This window comes from Vulpes lagopus, chromosome 1, assembly GCF_018345385.1.
Source record: "Vulpes lagopus strain Blue_001 chromosome 1, ASM1834538v1, whole genome shotgun sequence".
Lineage (NCBI taxonomy): Eukaryota > Metazoa > Chordata > Mammalia > Carnivora > Canidae > Vulpes > Vulpes lagopus.
The window spans coordinates 119160605-119184962 of record NC_054824.1 but is presented as its reverse complement, the minus strand read 5'-3'; the positions used below and the strand labels follow the sequence as shown (position 1 = coordinate 119184962).

At 34.9% G+C, this 24358-nt stretch overlaps 1 protein-coding gene across 3 annotated transcripts in view; it reads left to right on the top strand.

Moving 5' to 3' along the window:
* The window catches only part of ROCK1 (Rho associated coiled-coil containing protein kinase 1), a 143076-nt gene that overhangs the window by 24460 nt on the left and 94258 nt on the right, over positions 1-24358 (top strand). For all 3 annotated transcript variants that reach the window (XM_041750492.1, XM_041750485.1, XM_041750474.1), the window contains exon 2: positions 13675-13756. In XM_041750492.1, the coding sequence (XP_041606426.1) occupies positions 13675-13756 (82 nt within the window). The remainder of the gene's footprint in view (positions 1-13674; positions 13757-24358) is intronic.

Genomic DNA, 24358 nt, shown 5'->3' with positions numbered 1-24358 from the left:
TTTCTTTGTGGATTATTTAGAAATATGTTATTTAGTTTGCAAGTGCTTTGGGATTTCCCTACTATCTTTTTATTGTTTGCTTTAGTTGATTACATTTTAGAAAACACACTGTTTGATTTTAATTCTTATAAATTTGTTGAGGATTGAGGTTTGGCACAAGATTTGGCCTATCATGTTAAGTTTTCTGTGAGCACTTACAAGGAATGTGTATTTTGCTGTTGTTGGGTGGAATATTCTATGAGTGTTGTTTCTAGATCCTGTTGGTTGATTGGTGTTGAGTTCTTGCTGATTTTCTGTCTAGTGTCGACAATTGCTGAGAGAGGAGTGTGGAAGTCTTCAACTAAAATTGTGTATTTGTATATTTCTTTTCATTTCGATCCATTTTTACTTCACATATTTTGTAGCTCTCTTATTTAGAAAATATACATTTAAGATTGTTATGCCTTCTTCATAGATTGACTCTTTTATCATCATGTAATTTTCCATTCTGTTCCCAGTAATTCTCTTTGCTCTGAAGTCTACTTTGTTTCACAGTAATATATCCACCCCAGCTTTCTTTTGATTACTGTTTCGAGTGGCATATTGTTTCTTACTCTTTTACTTTTATTCTACCTATATTGTTACATTTGAAGTAAGTTTCATGTCTGTAGTTTGGTCATGTTTTGTTTATCAGCTTTGGTAATCTGTCTTTTAACTTGAATTATTGCTTCAGACTATTTACATTTAATATAATTGTTATTTTAGGGTTTACCTGTGCTTTTATTTTTTGTTTTGTTTAACCTCCCGATTTTTTGTCTTTCTGGTTCCCTTTATCACCTTCCTATGTGCTACTTGACCATTTACTATTCTATTTTGATTTACTTATAGGGCTTTTGTGTGTATTTCTCTATAATAGCTTTCTTATTGGTTACTCTAGGTATTAAATTAGACATACATAACATCACAGTTGATTGGTCTTGACATTTTACTAGTTTGAGTGAAGAGTAGGAATCTTACTTATACTTTATGTTCCTTTATTTTCCCTGTTTGTAATCTTTAATATCACCTTATACACATTGAGAAACTAGGTAATATTATAATACTTCAGCTTTTAAGAAAGTGAAAGTGTATTCTATTTTCCCAACTTTATACTTTTTTCATTTATTTTTCCTTCCTGATATCCCAAGATTATTTCCTTTATCATTTTCACTTAGAGAATTTCCTTTAAACATTATCTTCGGTCTTCTCATAACACATATCTCAGTTTTCTGTCATCTGAAAAATTTTTTTTAAAGATTTTATTTATTTGAGAAAGAATGTATGTGCACAAGAAGTGGGGTAGGGGGCAGAGGGGAGAGGGAGAAGCAGGCTCCCTGTTGAGCAGGGACCGCTACCTGGGCTTAATTCCAGGACCCCGGGAAACAACCTGAGCCGAAGGCAGACACTTAACGCCCCCCCCCCCCCCCGAGCCACCCAGGTACCCGTCTTTTTTCTTTTTTTAAAAGATTTTAATTTATTTTTGAGTGTGTGTGTACATGAGTGTGTGCAAGCTGGTGAGGGGGGCAGAGGGAGAGGAAGAGGGAGAGAAAGAGACTTCTTGCTATAACCCCGACATGGAGCTCAGTCCCAGGATCCTAAGATCATGACCTGAGCTGAAATCAAGAGTTGGATGCTTAACTGACTGAGCCACCCAGGCGCCCCTGACAATATCTTTTTTAGTGCATTTTATTAATTGAGGTATAGTTGACCACACAATGTTACATTCATTTCAGGTGTATAGCCTAAATGATTCAACAGCTCTCTATATGTTAGCTCACCACAAGTGTAGCTACCATTTTTCATCATGGAGCCTACTTAAAAGAAAAATCTGGTCTTAATGAAATTTTTTTTTAAAGATTATTTATTTATTTATTCATGAGAGACACACAGAGAGAGGCAAAGACACAGGCAGAGGGAGAAGCAGGCTCCTTGCAGGGAGCCCAGTGTGGGACTCAATCCCGGGACTCCAGGATCACACCCTGAGCTAAAGGCAGGCGCTCAACGGAAGAGCCACCCAGGCATCCCAGTAACTGGAATTCTTATACATTGCTGGTGAGAATGCAGACTAGGACAACCAATTTGGGGAACTCTTTGGCAGTTTCTTTTATTTTTTTTATTTTTTTGTTTTTTTTTTTTTTTTGTTTTGTTTTTTGGCAGTTTCTTTTAAAGTTAAACATATACTTAGCATATTTATCTAAAGGTAATGAAAATCTATGTTCACACAAAAAAACTGTGAATGTTTAAAGCAGCTTTATTCATAATTCTTAATGAAAATTTTTATAGGAACTTTAAGAAGATAACATTAGCTATTTTTTTTAAGGTTGTTACACTACTGCCAACTAAAGAATATATGACATCTATTTAAAAAAATGTGGTCTTAACAAAAATTTTTATAGGAACTTTAAGAAGATAACATTAGTTTTTTTTTTTAAGTTGTTATACTACTGCTAACTAAAGAATATATGACAACTATTTTTCCTGGAGGAAAAAAAAAAATCAATCACTTGAAAAAGAGTACTTTGAAAAACAAAAGATACTCTTTCCCAGAGCAAGATCAAATTATATGAACTTTTTCATTTATTTGTACGAAGATAAAGTCTTGCTTGTGTTCATCAATACCTATACACCTATAAAGTGATAGGGGGGAGAATCCTCTTCGAAATTATCCTCGAGTATGTTTCTGTGACTTACTAGGATATATCAGGTTCTTATTAACAGCTCTGTGTAGTAGTTACTGTAGTTATCTTTGCTTCACAGATGTGAGCATTGAGGCTATGAGGGGCTAATAACTTGCTAAGATCATGAGACTATTAAGTGTTTTAGATTAGGATATGATTCCATGTCCTTTTGAGAGGATACCATTTATGTACACATATTTTTCCTTTTTCTTACAAGGTTGATGTCTCAACTTTGTATCTTCATTCTGTACCCCCTAACATTTCTTGGACCCACACCTAATCATTTATCTTCTGTAAAACTGTGTCTCTTCTACCTACCAGTATTCCATCAAGTTTAGGTTCTAATCCTGCAGGCTTCTAATCTTTGTCATTTCTTTTTGCCATTATGTGTTCATTTTCCATTAACTTTTTTTTTTTTTAATAAGGGAGAGTGTGTGTATGTGCAAGCAGGGATGGGGGGTGTGGGGAGGGAGAGAAAATCTTGAGTAGGCTCCATACCCAGCATGGAGTCCCATGGGGGGCTCAGTCTAACAACCCTGAGATCATGACCTGAACTGAAATGAACAGTAAGAGGCCTAACTGAGTGAGCCACCCAGGTACCCCTCCATTAATTTTTCTATCTACTGTAAGCTGAAGGTGGCGCTAAACCGCTGAGCCACCCAGGCTGCTCATCTTAATTTTCCAGAGTCTCATCCCAGTTTCTCTTCTGGGCCTAGATGGTCAATTTACACATCTACTATAATCTTCGGCCTCAGGTGTCTATGGGTATTGTAGTTATTTTGCAGCTTTTATGAACAATGCCCACTGCTTTTTCTGCCTACGTTCTAAGTGTTCTAAAACAGATGAAGTCCTTGCTTTAGTCTTTCACGCAATCCCCAGACAGTTTGGAACAGATATATACAATAATTTACCAATATGGTTTTACTCTGGTTCAAGAAGGGGAAAGTGAAAAAAAAAAAAAAAAAAAAAAAAAAAAAAAATAAGGGGAAAGTGGGAACCAATCTGCTACCTGCTTAAGACTAGCTTGCCCCAACTTGGAGGAAGTGGGATAAGAGTGAGTAAAAATGTCACAAAACATCCTACCATTTGAAGATGGCTTTTACTTAATTGGGCATTTTGTTTGACTTTTCTAAGCTACTCCAAAGTTGGTTCAGAGAGCTTCTGGGATTTTTTGTTGCTGTTCTGTTTTGTTTTAGTAGGGAATGAGAGCTTGGAGCTTCCTAATCCACTGTTTTGTTTTGTTTTGTTTTCCTGTTCTTCTATCCCATACTCATTGGGTAATTGCATCTATTTTCATGGGTTTAAGGGTGTTCTCACGATATACAAACCTGTATCACAGTCCAGTCACTCTGTTGAACTCACACTCATATTTTCTTTCTTTCTTTCTTTCTTTCTTTCTTTCTTTCTTTCTTTCTTTCTTTCTTTTCTTTTCTTTTCTTTTCTTTTCTTTTCTTTTCTTTTCTTTTCTTTCTTTTCTTTCTTTCTTTCTTTTAAATTTTATTCATTCATTCATGAGAGACACAGAGAGAGAAAGAGAGAGGCAGAGACACAGGCAGAGGGAGAAGCAGCTCCATGTAGGAAGCCTGATGTGGGACTCAATCCGGGGACACCAGGATCACATCCCAGGTGCTAAACCACTGAGCCACCCAGGGATCCCCACACTCATATTTTCAACTCCCATCTCATTATCCATGAAATGGTATAGGGACCTAAAATTTAAGCATCTAAAATGTTTATCTTTCCAAAATATATTATCTGCTTTGGTTAATTAAATTGCTACTCACCTAAAATAGAAGATATATAATTATTTTTCTAATCACATAATCATACTTAACCCTTCCTGTCTCTCTTTTGGTCACTGATCAGGTTCTCCTGTTTCTCATGCCCCTTTCTTATTGCTCCAATTTATTTTTTTATATTTTACTTTTAAAGATTTTATTTATTTATATGAGAGAGAGAGAGAGTGTGCATGTGCACACTAGCAGGGAGGAGGGGCAGAGGGAGAGAGAGAGAAGCAGGCTCCACTGAGTGGGGAGCTTGTTGTGGGGCTAGATATCAGGACTCTGGTATCTGAGCCGAAAGGCAGACACTTAACCAACTGAGCCACCCACATTCTCCCTTGTTGCTCCAATTTAATTTAGACTTTTACCATCTTGTGTTTTTATTACCATAGTATCCTCCTAATTAATTGCTCTTTTCTGTACCTGTCTCTTCCTATTCAAATTTATCATCTTTATCATTGCCAGGCTTTAGTAATGTCACTCACTCTCTTTCCCCCCAAAATTCCTGTGGTTCCAAATCGATATCAGAAGATAAATAATCAGATTCTTAGCCTGGTATGTTATACCTTTAATGCACATTGTATAACCCATCGTCACAGCTTTGTCTGCCGCATCTCATTCTTCTCACCCTTCTAGGACCAGAGTGTTCTACTCTCAAATTCTCCTTGCCTTTCCTCTTTCCTAGATTGCCTTGTCCGCCTCTATCTTAGTCTTCCTAAATTCTGTTTTTAAGGATCAGCTCAAATTTCATATCCTCCCTGAAACCCAATTTGGTTAAACTGTCCTTTCTCTGTACATGTAGTAGCTAGTTATCACACTGAGGATCCTATAATATTTACTTTTCTACCTAACCAATGAACTCTCAGATACAGGAAGTATTTATTATTATTACTATTATTTCTGTGTTTTACTATAGAGGAGGAGGGAGACCTATAAATAATAACAACACAACAAATTCCTGTAATAGGGAGCACATATGAGGTCATTATTAACATTTTCTCAGGGTGTTGGGGGGAAAGCACAAAGTAAGCAACATTTGAGGCAGTTTGAATATAAGTACTGTTCACATTCCAGCCAAAGAAAAGGGCAGTTGTAAAGGCAGTGGGGTAGAATGAGCATTACCTTTTGGGGAGTATCTGCAGCACACTGTGGCCCAAGCCTAGATACTTCCATATAGAGAAAATGAGGCTGGAAAGGTATAGCTGAAGACTGATTGGAAAGAGCCATTGTATGTTTTACTAAATATTTAGAATACATAATTTTTTGGTACTGTAATTGTCCTAGGGAGCGTTGGCATGTATGTTGTAATGTCACACTAATTAAACAGATTTTAAGTATTTATATATATATATGTATATATATATTTTTTTTTAAAGATTTTTTTATTTATTCATGAGAGACACACAGAGAGAGAGGCAGAGACACAGGCAGAGGGAGAAGCAGGCGACATGCAGAGAGCCTGATGTGGGACTCGATCCTGGGACTCCAGGATCATGCCCTGGGCCGAAGGCAGGTACTAAACCACTGAGCCACCCAGGGATCCCTAGATTTTAAGTATATTTATTTTATTTTTTTTAATTTTTTAATTTTTTAAAATTTATTTATGATAGTCACACACACACAGAGAGAGAGGCAGAGACATAGGCAGAGTGAGAAGCAGGCTCCATGCACCGGGAGCCCGACGTGGGAGTCAATCCCGGGTCTCCAGGATTGCGCCCTGAGCCAAAGGCAGGCGCTAAACCGCTGCGCCACCCAGGGTTCCCTTAAGTATATTTAATATCAGAAGTTGTTAAAATTTCCTGAGGAAATTCTGTTTTCATTTTCATATCAGTGCTCAGTTTTGAGAAATTCCTTCTGTCTTTACGTAGTAAAGAGATAGAAATATACCCATTTTATTTTTTTTTAAAGATTTATTTATTTATTCATGAGAGACACACACAGAAGCAGAAGGAGAAGCAGGCTCCATGCAGGGAGCCCGATGTGGGACTCAATCCCAGGACCATGGGATCACGCCCTGAGCTGAAGGTTGATGCTCAACCGCTGAGCCATCCAGGCGTCCCTGCCCATTTTCTTTAAATGGTATATTGTCTGTTATCAAAATATCCTTTCCATCAAGCAAATGGAAAGATATACCATGTTTATGGATTGGAAGAATGAGTATCGTTAAAGTGTTCACACTACCCAAAACAGTCTGTAGCTTCAATACAATCCCTTTCAGAATACTAATAACAGTTTTTTTTTTTTTGTAGAACTAGAAGAAATAAACCAAAAATGTATATGGAACCACAAAAAACCTCTAATAACCACAGCAATCTTTTTTTTTTTTTAAGATTTTATTTATTTATTCATGAGAGACGACGGGGGTGGGGGGAGCAGAGACACAGGCAGAGGGAGAAGCAGGCTCCACGCAGGGAGCCAGACCTGGGACTTGATCCCGAGTCCCCAGGATCAGGCCCTAGGCTGAAGGTGATGCTAAACTGCTGAGCCACCCAGGCTGCCCTAACCACAACAATCTTAAGGAAGAACAAAGCTGGAGGTGTTATAATCCTAAATTGTAAGATACATACTACAAAGCTGTAGTAATCAAAACATATGGTACTGGAACAAAAATATAAAGATCAGTGGAACAAAATTGAGAACTCAGAAGTAAGGCCATGCCTGTATGGCCAATTAATCAACAGCCGAGGAGGCAAGAATATACAATGGGGAAAAGAGTCTTTTCAATAAATGTTGCTGGGAAAACTGGACAGTTACATGCAAAAGAATTAAACTGGACTGTTTCCTTACACTATACACAAAAGTGAACTCAAAATGGATTAAAGACCTAAAGGTGAGATTTGAAACTATAAAACTCCTGAAAGAAAATATGGGCAGTGATCTCTTGGACATTGACCTCTGCAGCATATTTATGGATATGTCTCCTCAGGCAGGGAAAATAAAAGTAAAAATAAACTGTTGAGACTACACATGCATGTGCATGCGTGCGCGCACACACAGGAGAAAGGAAACCATCAACAAAAGAAAAAGGCAAGCTAGTCAATGGGAGAAGACGTTTTGCAAATGATATATCCAATAAGGGGTTAGTATCCAGAGTATATAAAGAACGTTAAAACCAATCTGATTTACAAAGGAGCTATAGATAGAATAGATATTTTTTCCAAAGAAGACATGCAGATGATCAACAGTCATTATCAGGGAAATGCAAAGCAAAACCACAATGAGAATCACCTCACACCAGTCAGAATAGCTAGTCTCAAATAAACAAGAAAGAATAAGTGTTGGTGAGGATGTGGAGAAAAGAGAACCCTGCTGTTGCACTGTTGGTAGGAGTATAAATTGGCACAGCCACTGTGGAAAACAGTAAGGAGATTCCTCAGAAAATTAAAAATTCAATTACCGTATGATCCAGTAATTCTACTACGAGGTATTTACCTAAAGAAAATGAGTGTCATCTGGGTGGCACAGTCAGTTGAGCATCTGACTCTTGATCTCAACTTAGGTCTTGATCTCAGAGTCAAATTCAAGTCTCGTGTTGGGCTCCATGCTGGGCATGGAGCCTACTTAAAAAAGAAAAAAGAAAATGAAAAAAGTTTTGAAAAGATAAATTTACTCCTATGTTTATTGCATCGTTACTTGTAATAGGCATGATATGAAAGCAACCTATTTGTCCATTGGTGGATGAATAGGTAAAGAAGATGTGATTCTCCTACATACACATACACACTGGTGCATTACTCAGCCATTAAAAAGAATGAGATCTTGCCATGTGTGACAACATGGTTGGACTTAGAGGGCATGATACTAAGCAAAATATGTCAAAGACAAACACCTATGATTCACTTGGATGTGAAATCTGAAAAACAAAGTAAGTGAAAAAACAGACTCAAATATAGAGAACAAACTATTGGTTGCCAGAGGGGAAGTGGTTGGGGGAAAGGATGAATTAGATGAAGGTGATTAAGAGGCACAGATTTCCAGTTATAAAACAAATCACAGAGCTAAAAAGTACAGCATAGGGAATTAAGAAAAAAAAAAAAAAAGCGTTTGACATCAGTCTTTTAGTACCAAGTGTAGCCTGTTTTAGAAATAGTTTGGTTTTCAGAGACCCTGGTTTAGTAAAGACCATAGTTTTAATGGTGTTTTTGGTAGTTTCAAAACAAAAAAAAGTCTGGGTTTAGATTAGTAACCAGTTAGATTCTGAAATTTACTTAAAAATGAATGTTTTTACACATAGTATATCTTGCTTTCCTCCTGCCTGATATTCTCCTGTCTTATAACAAATGTATTATTACTAAAGATTTTGATCCTAAATGATATTTTACATAGATATCTTTTATAATTCAAAATTATCCATAGGACTAGTTTGTAACAGTGTTTAGTTGAATAGTTTTTTCTTGCTGCCTCTTTTGTGAGATCTTTTCATCACAATAACAACAGTGCTTCTTAGGAAATGTGAAATGTTCGTTCCTTAGATATTGTAAAATGTTATATTTGTATTGAATTATACCTTCCTTTATGTGTTTATATGAAAGCACTTCTGTGACTAGCTTCTTTCAAAATATACTGCTGTTACTAGGCTCCTATCATTGTTCAACTAGAAGTAGTAAAGAATTTAATTATTGTAATTCTTTGACATTGGTTCCTTTCTTAACATTACGTGTCCTCTCCTCTTGAGTTCTTAAATTGATAATTAAATTAAATGATGGGCATGTTGTGAAAGTAGAGGGTGGCTTTTCTTCATGCCTAAATAATAAAGTTAAGTGAAGGAACAATAGATCTATATGCTTTGTCTATTATTCTTTGTAAATTGTCTTTCCACTTGGAGGAATGTTCATTTCTTTAAGGTCCTGACTTCTGGTACTAGAATATGGACTTTAGGAAGTGAGGAAGTCTTTTTTTTTTTTTTTTTTTAAGATTTTATTTATTTATTCATGAGAGACACAGGCAGAGGGAGGAGAAGCAGGCTCCATGCAGGAGCCCAATGTGGAACTCGATTCTGGAACTATGGGATCACGTCCTGAGCCAAAGGCAGAGACGCTCAACCGCTGAGCCATTCTGGCTTTCCGGAAGTGGGGAAGTCTTTATTCATTATTTACAGATCCTTAGAGTGTTGAATAAAAGTCAGAATTCCTTGCCCCAATTTATGGTTGGAAATAGACATTACTTGTGTAACTTATCCACTGCATGAAAGTAGAAGCCTGTGTTCCTCTCTTCCACTACAGTGCCCTGCTCCCTTTGGCCTCTGTTTTGTATATGCTTTAGATAACACTTAGATACCTTCTTGTTCTTCTTTTTTCTCTGATAAAGGGTATATAAATTTTGCTTATGGATGATCCTGAAAAGCCATACACCAGCTCATACTACTATAAAATTAAAAGTGTATAGTTATAGGTCCAGACACCTTCTCACCGTATACAATTAATGGAGGCATCTACTTTTCCACTAACAAATGTATGGTTGAATTCTGTGGCCAAGCAAAAGTAAGATTTCCTATATTAAAAAAGAAAATCCTAAATGGGGATTACTGTATTGGAGAAGAGTTTTATAACAGTGATCTAAGATTTACTTTTAGAGTTTTTTTTTTTTTAATTTTTTTTTTTTTTTTACTTTTAGAGTTTTATGACCACATGACTAAAGTGTCCTTTTTTTCTCTTTGTGTCATTAATAGCAGTAGTGAGAATAATTTGTAAAACTTTCAAATATCAGAGAAATAAAGGAAAGAAAGGAAGTGAGACGATTTAGGGTCATTTTACATACTTCACTGATTTAATTCTCACAAATCCATCGTGAGTTGTAGGTAGTTATTATCCCCATTTTACAAAAGAGAAAACCTCAGGAAGGTTGACTTGTCCTCCCAGAGTTACATGCAAATATAGTATGTTTTTTTTCTTTAAAATGCTTTCACTTTACATCTTCATGGTGAATTCTTTTAACCCATCTGGAGTTCATTTTATTATTAAGCATGACTCAAAAATTATTCATCTCCAAAGTTCTGTCCAGTTATACAAACAACATTTACCAAATTTTTGTCAGCCCCATCTTGCCACATCCGTACTACTGAATGAGCCCTTGCTGTGTATTTCAGATGCTTTAAGTTATAAGATACAGAAAATGCCAGTGCAGTTGAATCAGACAGTTCACGATCTCAGGCATGAGTAGAGTGACTCCAGAGTAGGTTAACTCAGTGATTGAACAAACATCAGCAGGGACCCAGGTTCCTTCCATTCCTGGCTTTATTATACTCAGTGTGTTTGGTTGTTTTTACCAGCTTCTTTGAGGTTACAAGTTGGCCGCTGTTGTTTTAGGTGTCGCATGCAGACATGGCAGTTTCTCTTGAAAGGAAGATATTTTTTCTATGTATCACTTTTAAGAGAGAAGAAACTTACCCCACAATCCTTCTGTAGGTTTTCCCTCATGTCTCATGTGACATATTATTACCATGTTCCTGCACTTAAAGTGAACGCTGGCAAGAGTAATGGGCCACCATAGTTGGTTTATGGACTATATTTAGAAACAACTTCCTGAAGCTGAGGAAGGTCTTCCCACACCTTGGAAGCTGATAGTCTCATTGAGGAAGGTGGGGAGGCATCCTGCCATCAACACTGCGGCTGGAAACGCACGGACACTGGATCTCTTTCTTATTCACTTTTGGGGAAAAAAAAAACAAAGCAAAAACAAAAACAAAAAAACAAAAAAAAGTGGCTTGAACAAAATCACAGTTAAATAAGGAAGGTAGAAAGGGGGAAATAATGGTCAAGTTAAGAGCGCCAGCAGTCTTATACTATATATGAGTAAAATGTGATGCTCAGGTCTGGGGCTTAGCTTACTCAAGGCATTTGAAACCTAGCTTGACGACTGAAGTAAAAAAATAGTTCAAAGATAAGGGGAACAGTTAGTTTTTATAGGTAGTTTAAGGAAGGTCATCAGAAGAGAGAGTAGGGGTATAATAGAGAAAACAGGTTTGAGTCCTAACCAGTGTCCTTTCTAGTTATAATTAGAAGAATGACTGGTGGTTTTCTATTAATTTTTGGACAGTACATCTTGAATTTAAATAGACATTTATTCTCAGTTCATAACTTCACTTTTAAGAGATTCAAGATTTTTTCAATCATGTTTTTAACATGGTCATGTTACATTTATACAAAACTAAAAGAGTTAGCATTTTGATTTTGATACAGCTAGCTAGCTAGTATTGGGACAAGTCAGTATTTCTCATTGGTATTTGATGAAGTTGTTCAACAAGGTAACTTTTGAGGTGGTTTTATGCCTAACATTTAATAAGTAAATAAAAAAAATTTACGTGGACTAAGATTGGAAGCAGTTATTTTCAATATATTTGCCAAAGAGAGCATAAGAGTGAAATATAATGTACATATCTTTTACTTTTTTTTTCATACCTTTTACTTTTTAATGTTTTATTTGATATTAGAAAACAGTTTAAGCTATTATAATTTAGTTCTGAATCTTTTAAAATTTGCAGGTGTGTTTAGAAGTAGATGTTTACCAGGAACTCTTAAAATAATAGTTATTATAAAATATAATAATATATTGAGATTATTCTCCAGACAACTTTAAGGTACCAAACCAAGTTTTGCCTAAAATTTTTCTTGTGTCGTCGGTAGTACTTGGACTACTCTGTAGTCTAATTTTGGGGAGTGACTCGGTGCATGAAACTTAATATCTAATCTAAGAAAAATATTTCTTGAATAATGTAATGCCATTGCTGGTAAGCATAAAAATCACTGGCTTAGTGTACATTTTATGTCTGCTTGTTCAGTCATTCTGTCTGCAAGGTGCTTTGGAAAAAAATGAGAGATTAACTGTGGTTTCTGCCTTAAAGAACCTAAAGGTCTTTTTTTAAAAAAACATCTTATTTATCTTTACCTAGAAAATGGTGAATTCAAATATTTATTGGTTTGGTTTTCCAATTTAGAATAGACCAAGCATTAGCTGGTCTTCCTAAAAATCGTATTTTCATAGAAAGGTTCTCATCTCTTTTTCTGTAAAAAGAATTACCATAAATGTTCAGATTGCTTAGAAGACTCTAGGAAATGTGTCTTAAAGATAGATAAATTTTCAGTAGGAAATGGAGGAGCTTTTTCTTCAGAGCTGCACAAATTGTAAATTTTGAAAAGTCAGTATTAGGTGGGTTGGTCTCTTCAAGCAGTCAGCAGTATTGGTGTTATTACCTGTTTTTCCATGTTCACTTTCCAACTCTGCAATGGTATATTTTAAAGCCTGTTTAAATTTGACTCTGCTTTTTGGCTTCCTAGGGAAATATTTTAAGTACTTGTATTCTAAAATAGCTGAGTGATCACACTTGTGGCTTAACACAAAGTATAAAGTATATCCTCCGGCTTTAATTTTTCCTTCACCCTTTGGTGAACATGACTGTACAGGGTCTGCAGAAGGTGCATCTTTCTCTGCTGCTTCTGTTTTTATTTTTGGGCTCTACTAAATTTCCCCAGCTAAATAAAATGAAGATTACTTGGGATTATCTGAATGTTTCTCTTGCTTCTGCCACAAGACAGGATATAAACTGAGTAGACCCATTCCTACTTCAACACTATTAGGTACACCTTCATGTTGCCCTCTCCTTGCTTAGATAAAATTTAAAAATCTACTTAAAAGGTAAAAGCTCATGTTTGTCCTTTACTAATGGTTGCCTTATAAAGTACTTCAAAGGAAGAAAGAACCTTTCTGAAAACCCAGTGTGTTTTTGTAATTAAAAATGTATCATCTAAATGTAGAATTTATTTTATACTAAACATCACATTTTAGAAACTAATGTTTAGCTACTACCTTTTAAAATATAGTCACAAATACAGGACATTTGGTTTTGCTGAGTGTCTGTAAAATAAGGATAAATGTAGTAGTCAGGCAGAAGGAAAGTAAAATTTCATGCCCTTAGGAGGGGAAGGGCATGAGTTGAAGTCATGTGTAGCCAAATTGTGGTGGTTTTGCTGCTTCTCAGACTGGGTGACTTAGAAGGTGAAAAATCTATATGAAATAAATAAAAACAAATTTTCTCTTTTCCTGGCACCCATGTAACCTTGTAGAAGGTGTTAAATGAATGCAAGAAATAGGAGAGGACAAATTAAATGTTAAAGCAATGTGTTTTATTCTTTACTCCTAAAAAAGGAAAGTGTTCATAGTATGATCCAAAAAACTAACTGTTTGTTTGTTTATTTGTTTAGGATGGATTGGATGCTTTGGTATATGATTTGGATTTTCCTGCCTTAAGAAAAAACAAAAATATTGACAACTTTTTAAGCAGATGTAAGTAATTTTTTGTGGAGGTTAATGACAGACTGTATACTGAACAAAATCTTCACTTAGATCATTCAAGCCCCTCTTTTTTTTCTTCTGTCTACTCTTTGGTTATTTTATCCAAAAATCCTACATAAAATGAGCAGGAAATAGGAAAGAAACTTTATTAATTAGTTTATTAATTTGAGTGCCTAGCAGGAGAATGTTTTATAAAATATTTCGCAGAAAAGGAAATGAAAAATAAATGGCTAAAATAAGTATGTTAAATAATAATATGCACACATGCACATTGAATTTCAGTAGTATTGTATTTATCTTTATTTTTCTTTTGTAAATTATTATTTTGTAAGTTATTAGTTATTGTATTTTAATAACCTGCAGGTAAGAACAGATTGCATGTGAAAAGCCCACTATCCCTGAGATAATGAGAATTTTCTCCATAAAGGCTGGCTTATATTAAGGTTTTACGGATTTTCTTTTCTAAAACTTTTTATATTTTGATACTTAGATTTTATCACTTAATATTTGCTTAAAGAATTTATTAAGATAGTTTCAAACTTTTACTCTTTAAAAAATGATAATAAAATTTAGATCATAAAATCTTTCCCATTCCATTTCTTTATTTCCATTCCTCAATCCTTCATAGTGATACATTGGGTTGGGATGGTTTTAATGTTATCCTTCAATTTTGGTTACATATGTTTTGTTAGAAAAGTACTTTTTTAAGTAGTTAAATCTTTTTACTTTGTTGTATTTATCATTTTTACAGTTTGAAATCTTGCCTCAGAATTTTACCTGTCAATTTTTTTAAGTTTCTTTGCTTTTTATAAAAATATTTATTCAACCTAATTTTACTTTGGAATTGGTGCCAGAGCCTGAATTGGGAACTTTTTAACTATAAATTTTATTAGTTTCTCACATCTTACTGAAATTACAGGAAAATTTTATTACTGTTTATATTTGTTTACCAACCAACTTAAAAATAGAGCAAAAGAACTAAAAAGGTGGAGAGTCATGACCATTTCTTATTTGATGGGAGGCAAGGAGAGGCTATGTGATTTTGTAAAGCAGGCTAGCAAGTTTTGAAACACTTGCTTCTTAGTTTGTTACTCATTTTACTATGCAACATTACTGTTTTCATAATATGAATATGGCTTTATATACATTTTATAAATAGAAATATCAATAGCCACAATTAGAAATAAGTAAAATAAAATGAAAGTATACTATAAATAAATAAAGTAAACTTTTAACTGACAAACCTATATAGTTTAGTCTAGTTTTTAAATTGGTGCAAAGTACAGAGAGTAACATAACAAAATTTTAGTAAATTATATCTAGCATTATGTAAAAATTGTGACAAAGGAGGGTTTATACCAGGATTGCATTATAAAGTTAGTTCACGGTTCAAAATCAACTAGTGTAATTTACCATATTAACATATTAAAAAAATCCATAATATCATCTCAGGAGATAAAAAAAAGCATTGATACAATTCAGTATCTATTTTTGACTAAAAAATATGTCTCTACCTACTAGGGATTGAACAAAACTTCCTGTAATAAAGAGAATCTACAAAAAACCTACAGTTAGATTGTATTTATTGTATAGTACTAAATGCTTTCCCCCTAATATCGGGAAAAGGCAAGTCTGTCTTCTTTTATTACCACTTTCATCCATAATTGTCCTGGAAGTTCTAGATAGTACAGTAAGGTAAAATAAAGAAAAATTATATGGATTAAAAAGGAAGAAGTAAAATTTTTTTTATTCAGACAGCATGCTTTTGTATATACAGAAATCTCAAGATTTTTTTTTTTTTTTAAATTTATGATAGTCACACACAGAGAGAGAGAGAGAGAGACAGGCAGAGACACAGGCAGAGGGAGAAGCAGGCTCCATGCACTGGGAGCCCGACGTGGGATTCGATCCCGGGTCTCCAGGATCGCGCCCTGGGCCAAAGGCAGGCGCCAAACCGCTGCGCCACCCAGGGATCCCAGAAATCTCAAGATTATACCAGAAAAGCTTACAAGAACTAATTAAGTTCAACAAGAATGCAAATTAGAAGATTAATATGTAAAAAGCAATTGTATCTCTCTATATTAGTAATAACCAATTTGAAGTTGATGTAACAAATATAGCATCATTTACAATAGAAGGAAAAACATGACAAATTTAGGAATAAATTTGACAAAATCTGTATAAGACTTATATATTGAAAACTATATAATATTACTGAGAAATTACAGAAGACCTAAAAAAAAAAGAATAAATATTCAGTGTTCATGGATTGGACAATTAAGTAATAAAATATTAAGAGTCCCTATATTAACTTATAAATGGAATCCATGTATTCTCAGAACCTAAGCAAGTTTATTTTTTGTATAAAGTGGCAATTCTAAAATTCATATAAAAATGTGGAGGATCTGTAATAGCCAAAGTAATTTTGGAAAGTAAGAGCAGAGCTGACAAACTAACACTATATGATTTTCAAGATCAAGACAGTATAATATAAATGAAAAAAGAAATATACATAAATGGAACAAAATAGAGAATTCAGAAATGGACCCATATGTACATGGTCAGCTTATTTTCAACAAAGGTAACATGGTAATTCAGAATTTGAACCTTACTTCGCACACTGTATACAAAAGGTGATTCAAAATTTTTCATAGACTAAGGAGCTACAATAGCACTTCTAGAAGAAAACACAGAAAATATTTTTGACTGGTTGGGCAAGACGTTCTTAGATGGGACACAGATAACACAAACCACTTTTAAGAGAAGATAGACTTCATCAAATCTGAAACTTTTTCTTTTCAGAAAGTACTGCTAGGAAAATGAAAATGTGATTCATAGACTGAGAGAAAATAATTGCGAAACATGTGAAAGGGAAAAGAATAGTCTTTTCAACAAATGGTGCTCAGACAATTGGATATTCATATATGAAGGACTGAAGTTGAATCCCTACCTTACACCATATACAAAATTAATTAAGAATGGAAGGACCAAACTATAAAACTCCTAGAAGAAAATGTTGGCATAAATCTTCGTGATCTCAAAATTAGTCACTTTCTTAAATATAATACCTAAAGAACAAGCAACAAAAGAAAAATAAAATGAACATCAAAATTAAAAACTTTTATGCTTCAAAGGACACTATTGAGAGTGAATGGGAGAAAATGCTAGCGTATTCATATACCTGATAAAGAATTGGTATCTAAAATATATAAGTCTTACAAGTCAACAATAAAAAGCTAACCCAATTTAAAAATGAACAAGTGATTTGAACATACGTTTCTCCAAAGAAGATGCACAGTTGGCCAATATGCAGCATGTGTAGTTGTCATTCAGTAGTTTCAAATTATGACCACAGTGAGATACCATTACACATTTTTATAATAACTAAATTTTTTAAAAACTAACAACATCAGATATATGTGAAACTGTGGAGCAACTGAACTCTGGCACATTGCTGGGTAGTTTGTAAAATGGTAAAGCACTCTGGAAAACAGTTTGGTGTTTTCCTTATAAAGTTACGCGTGCATTTACCTTATGACCCAGGAATCCCACTTCTGGGTATTTATCCAAGAGAAACAAAAAGCATGTGTCTACAACAAAGACCTCCATGAGAATGTTTAAGGTGGTTTTATTCGAAATTGCTGTAAACTGTAAGTTTACATGCCCATTAGTCAGTAAGTGGATAAACAAATTGTGATACATTTAATGGAAAACGTAACAGTAAAAAAGAGTAATTAACTGATAGGTGCAACAATATCAGTACATGTCAAAAGCACTGTAGTTAGTGGAAAAAGCCAGGCACAAAAGGCTATATACTGTATGATTCAGTTTATATGATGTAACATTTCCCTTCAACTAAATTATGTTTGTTAATACTTCACACAGAATAATAGATCTTGATAGAATGATAGGATTTTTTTTATTCTGCTTAAGTTATATGAAAACATATAGCTTTCATTAGTAAGTATATGAAAGTTTTTTTTACTGAAGGTGAATGCTTGCTTCAAATTGCTTTTTGCAGACAGATAGATGTAGTGATCTAAGGGATATACCTGGAATATGGGATAAAATCTTTCTCTTTATTAATGCAGCTGAACTCTCCCTCGAGTATAACATCTTTAAAATATAGCAGTTTGGGGGCACCTGGATGACTCAGTGGTTGAGCATCTGCCTTTGGCTCAGGATGTGATCCTGGAGTTCTGGGATCGAATACTGCATCGGGCTTCTGCATGGACTGCTCCTCCTTCTGCCTGTGTCTCTGCTTCTTTCTGTGTCTCTCATGAATAAATAAATAAAACCTTAAAAAAAAAAGTATAGCAATTTGAAGTATTTTGAACTTTAGGCCTAACAATATTACAAGTTGTTAATTTTCATCTCATGTTGAAGAATGTTTACAGATTGAAAGAGAAATGAGAATCTGTGACCATTTAACTGAATAACTAGTTAAGTATAAAGATTTGCTTTTCTGGACTCTGGTGTATGATGCCTGAATAATTAGTACTACAAAGGAAATGTTTATCATCCTAATATAACTAGTAAAGATTTTAAGGTGAATTTTAAGTAGGCATTAGAGATCCAGATAAAATGGTGGGAGTTAGTCACGTTTTAGAAGACATGTTTGGGGGAGTACATTGGAAGGAGGAGAAATGGGAAATTTGGGAACAGTGATTATGACTGTGTATGTTTATAAACTGTTATCAGTGTCACTGAGATTTTGGGTACAAGAGTCATAATATTATGTAAGTAAAAAAGCAAACTTACTAAACAAATCTAACCAGTCTAAAAGAAGATAATGGAGGGAAGAGCATTGTGTGAAAAATTCCATAAACTTGAGAGTAAATATATGGTAGAGAGCATTTGTTTGGATAACAAACAAACCCAGAAATGATATTTTATGGTAGCATACTATAGCATTCCTTAGAGATTACAAAGGTGTCATATTAGGTTTGGGAGTGATGGTCTAGCAGCTGTGTACTTATAAAAGCATACAGAACAGTTGACAAACTCTTTATTTGCTTTGCCAGTAATTTATTTATTAAGAAAATTGGAGTAATGGCTGTTCTGAGTTTAATTGTAACCAAAAAGCCTGAACTGGTTAGCATTTGGGATATGACAGAGACCTTGAGACAAAGCATTCAGTTCATTTTAGACAAAGTTTTCTCAAAAGTGGCACTGTTGACATTTTGAGTCAGATAACTCTGTTGTGAGGAGGGACTGTCCTTTGCATTGTAGTATATTTAGTAGCATCCCTGGCCTCTACCTTTTAGATGCCAATACCATACTCTTCTCCATCCCTCAGTTGTGGCAACCAAAAATGTCTCAAGAATGCCAAATGTCCTCTGGGCATCAAAATTGCTCTCAGTTGAGAATTATTGCCTAAGACTATATTAATGAGGAAAGAAATGCTGGGCAGAGTCAGGTATGTGCTCCAAGCTTAGGAAATTTAATCAAATTTATTGAAAAGATAAATTCTATTAGTGATTCCAGGTGAAGGATGGATTTCAAAAAGGGGTAAATATAAGAAAGTTTTATTAGCTCAAGAAACCGGGGTAATTCCACAGAAATTCTTAGCCCAGATTGGAAAGGATATGAACAACCATATCAAGTATGAGTACATATCCAGAGATAAATGTGAAAGAATAGCATAAATCTATAAAAATTCAGTTAGGCCAAAAGGCTGTGTGATGAGCCAAGATTTGTGAAAAGTTCTTAAGACAACAAAAGTAATTTCCCCCACTCATCCTTCTCTGTTTAAAGTAATGGGTTGAAGATGTATGAGAAAGTGATACATTTACTACATAATACCATTTATCTATCTATCTATCTATCTATCTATCTATCTATCTATCTATCTATATCAGCACGAATTGGGGGTGGAGGGCATGGAGAGGGGCAGAAGAGAGGGAGAATTTCATCCAGGCTCCACACTCATTATGGATCCCAAAGTGGGGCTCAATTCCTCAACTTTATGATCATGACCAGAGTGGAAACCAAGAATTGGACACCTAACCGACTGAGCCACCCAGGCACCTCTGAGAGACCATTTATTCTTGAAAAACTTTTTGAATGTCTAGTCAATAAAGACATGAAGAATAAGACAGTGTTTTTTTTCTTTTCTTTTCTTTTCTTTTCTTTTCTTTTCTTTTCTTTTCTTTTCTTTTCTCTTTTCTTTTCTTTTCTTTTCTTTTCTTTTCTTTTGATTTTATTTATTCATGAGAGATACAGAGAGAAAGGCAGAAACATAGGCAGAGGGAGAAGCAGGCTCCCTCTGGGGAGCCTAATGCAGGACTTGATCCTAGGACCCTGGGATCATGACCAGAGCTGAAGGCAGATGCTCAAACACTGAGCCACCCAGGTACCCTGACAGTGTTTTTCTTTAAAACTGTAGATCTTAACATCTTATGAAGGGAAATACAGGAGCAAACAGTAACTTTTACATATATATACTTTTATAATTGAACTTTTAGAGAATGTAATGATACACAGATCTTGAGGTAGTAAAAAAAAGGCTTATGAAGGAAAATAATATTTGAATTGAGTCTTAAAGGACCAGGCTAGGGGATCCCTGGGTGGCTCAGCAGTTTAGCACCTGCCTTTGGCCCAGGGCGTGATCCTGGAGTCCTGGGATCAAGTACCACATTGGGCTCCCTGCATGGAGCCTGCTTCTCCCTCTGCCTATGTCTCTGCCTCTCCCTCTCTGTGTCTTTCATTAATAAATAAATAAAATCTTAAAAAAAAAAAAAAAAGGACCAGGCTAGTTTTTTTTTTTTTTTTAAAGATTTATGCATTTTAGAGTACACACATGAATGGGGGGAGGGGCAGAGGGAGAGAATCTTCAAGACTGCTGAGCCCAGAGTCCCACTTGGGGCTCAGTCCCATAACCCATGAGATCAGGAGCCGAGCCAAACCAAGAGCCTGCCACCCAACCAACTGAGCCTCCTGGGTACCCCCAGCTTAGATGTCTTAATTAAGGAAGAATGATTCAGACAGAGAAGGAATAGCATTTGTTAAGTCAGAGAGCCATCTAAAAGTATGGTAGCTGAATAAACAGGAATTTTGTATAAGTTGAACTTGGTTGTTGATGAGTGGGAAGGGGTAAGGAGGACAAGTGGCAGAAAAGACCAAAATAGTATGTTGGGGCTTTTGGATTAATGAATGGGATGAAAAAGAACTACTTAATAAAAATAAGACTTTTGTTTTCATTTTTCTCATTTTTAAAAACTTAAAGGAATTGAAGTTCAAGGAAAAGATAAAATTTGAGCTCTTCAAATTATTTTACATTCCCAGATCTAGGCAGATTATACCTAGAATATTGAATGAACATGCTGATTGATGTGTTGAGGATCTTTAGGAAACCTTTGGAGAATAGTGGAGCTGCCAGAAAATTAAAGATAAGCAAATGATCTTATAAACTGAAGAAAAGACCCAAGAATGTAGATTTTGGTCGGCAGCAGTCTTTAGACAGAGGCTTGAACTTTGTTTTCTGTTACAACTATTCTTGTTCAGGTTTCATCTTCTCACTTGACTGATCTCAGTAAGTCTTCTATCTAGTCTCAGTTTATCTGCTTTTCCTTGTACAGTTAGTACATTGCTGCCAGAGGATTCTTTTTTTTTTTTTTCCCAAAGATTTTATGTATTTGTTCATGAGAGACACACAGAGAGAGGCAGAGACATAGGCAGAGGGAGAATCAGGCTCCATGCAGGGAGCCCGACATGGGACTCGATCCCGGGACTCCAGGATCACGCCCTGGGCCAAAGGCAGATCTCAACCTCAGCCCCTCAACTCTGAGCCACCCAGGCGTCCTGAGGATTCTTTTTTTTAACTGCAAATTGCTTAAGTCAAATCTCACTCCCAACTTTTCATACAGTCTGCTGTATGACCTTTCAACTTACATTCTTATATGTACTGCTACTCTTTTGTTTCCTTATACCTCTGCCATATGACTTACTCTTTCTTGATAGAAAGTGCTTTGATACCTTCTCCACAATACTTTTAGGAGTTTCCCTCTTTCTAAAATTCCTTCTAACCCCATCTAATTTAAAGGAATCACTTTTCAATTTCAAATAAGCATTTACTTTAGTTTCCTAGCCCCTTGAGCTAAGTCAGATATACTACCGCTGGGTATGTGCTTTCATGGCATCTTGTGCACTGACCATAGTTATTTATTTGTGTGATTATTTGATTGGTATCCATTCCTTTTCTCCTTCCTCCCTTATCACTAGAATGGAAGTGTCATGAGACCAGGGGCACTTGTATTTGTATTGCAAAACCTGGCTAAATATTAGGTACACATTAAATATTTGTTAAATATATTAGAGGTTAGATGCTGACTAGTTTGGGATGTAACGATGATCTACAAAGTATTCTTTTGTTAGTAGAGTTTGGATATGATCATTGTCATTTTAAATTGTTTTTTATTACCACATATTTTAGATGAATTGACATAACACATATCTGTGTATCCATGATCACAGTTAAATTAGTAGTTAACATTTTGCTGTATTTGCTCCTGGTCTTTTGTTCAAAATAAGCTGTTAAGTTACAACTTAGGCCTTGGGCCTTATATCTTCTTCTTGCAGATGTAATTGCTAGCCTAGAGTTGATGATATTTGGTTATTGTTAAACTGTCTTGGAATAGTGATTTCTAAAAAGATAGCCGCCATGTAAAATAATCAAATCAAGAACAAGCATACAGATAAATCAACGAATAAGCTGCACTTGAAAGAACAAAATAATTTTGGTTGAGATAGAAAGTAAATTTCTTTCCAAAGTTCCTTTTATCATTTTAAAGGGCAAATCATTGTATCATCATAGTAAATCATTCTATTAAAAGATTACATTACTTTTATCATTGTAAAAGGGTTACATCTAAAGTTTTTGTTTATTTTTCCAAGTAATTACATTTAGTAACCAATCATACAATATTTTAATGTTTCATAAAATGGAATTTAACCTTTTCTCTAGTGGTTACTTTCTTAGTCTCCTTCCCAAAATGAGTTTTCATGAATTGCAAACATTTATTTAGATATTTATTTACTTGTAAACAGACAGTAATGGTCATTAGAAAGTTTTTTCTTCTTTCCACTGTCTTGAAGTTTTAATATTTTGTTACTCTGGCAGGTTTCAAAACAAAATACTTCTCCGTACTTTTAAAATTTGTAAAATCATGGAACCTTATTACTTATTCAATGATTATTATGATTGTTGAATGTTACTGTTATCTTTAGCTATTCATTGGTTGGTGATTAAAATCAGTAATCAGTTATCTTGTGTTAAAAAATGTGAAGAAGAAATAAATTATTTTCACTTCAGCATATTCTGTTGATATCATCAAAGAATCCATTGTTCATCCAAGAAAGTAAAAGCAAACTTGACTCTGTTTGCCTCAGCTCCTTGTAGACTTACACAAAAAGTAGAAATTGCTCAATAGAAAAGAGAAAACTTTTTCTCACTTTAAGGTCATAAAAAAATAATAAATTAAGGTCATAATAATAATCAAACAAAACATCACAAGATTTTATGTGATGTTTGTAGAAAAACCCTAATTTTAATGTTTGTGACCACTTTCTCCTAAGAGTATCTTATTACATACTGTAATATTGAAGATGAATATTACATTATCTCTAATAAAATTAAAAATAGTTGTCACCTACTTGGAATATAAAGTTTGATGTAGTTAGAGGTCTATACTTCTCAGGAATTCTGAGGAGCAACAATTCTGAAGACAGATTTTATGTACTACCTAAACATACTGTTCTACATTATAAAAGGATAAATTTCGGGTGCCTGGGTGGCACAGTTGAGTCTGACTCTTGGTTTCAGCTCAGCTCACAATCTAGGGTCATGTAATCAATCCCTGTGTTGGGCTTCACCCTCAGCAGAAAGTCAGGTTGAAGATTCTCTGCCTCTTCCCCTCCCCCCTCCTGTGGATGCTTGTGCATGTGCTCGCACTCTCTCTCTCACTCTTGCTCTCAAATAAAGAAATAACTCTTAAAAAAAAAAAAAAACCTTCACAGCTAAATATTTAAGGTACACATAGGAGTCTACATTAATGTGGGACATACTCGAGCCAGAAAGCACTGAAATGTAATAAGGTTTTGGCAAGTTTGATTTTTTTGCATATTAAGTATATAAATGGCTTGCATGGTTTGGTAACTAGCACCTAAACAGTGAATAGTATTTCTATTTCTAGGAGGTGGGGACAGGATTGTAACTGAAAATATATTGGGATTGGGATCCCTGGGTGGTGCAGCAGTTTAGCGCCTGCCTTTGGCCCAGGGCGCGATTCTGGAGACCCGGGATCGAGTCCCATGTCGGGCTCCCGGTGCATGGAGCCTGCTTCTCTCTCTACCTGTGTCTCTGCCTCTCTCTCACTGTGTGCCTATCATAAATTAAAAAAAATAAAGTTGTTAAAAAAAAAAAAAGAAAATATATTGGGATTAATTCTTGAACCGTACACTGAAGTATTAAAAAAATAGTACTTTCTTGAAGGACACAAAGATCATTAGATTATCAGAGAGTGTGAATAAGCATACTTTTTTATTATATGAAAATTTGATTTAAGCTTAACATGACATGTCATTGGGTAGATT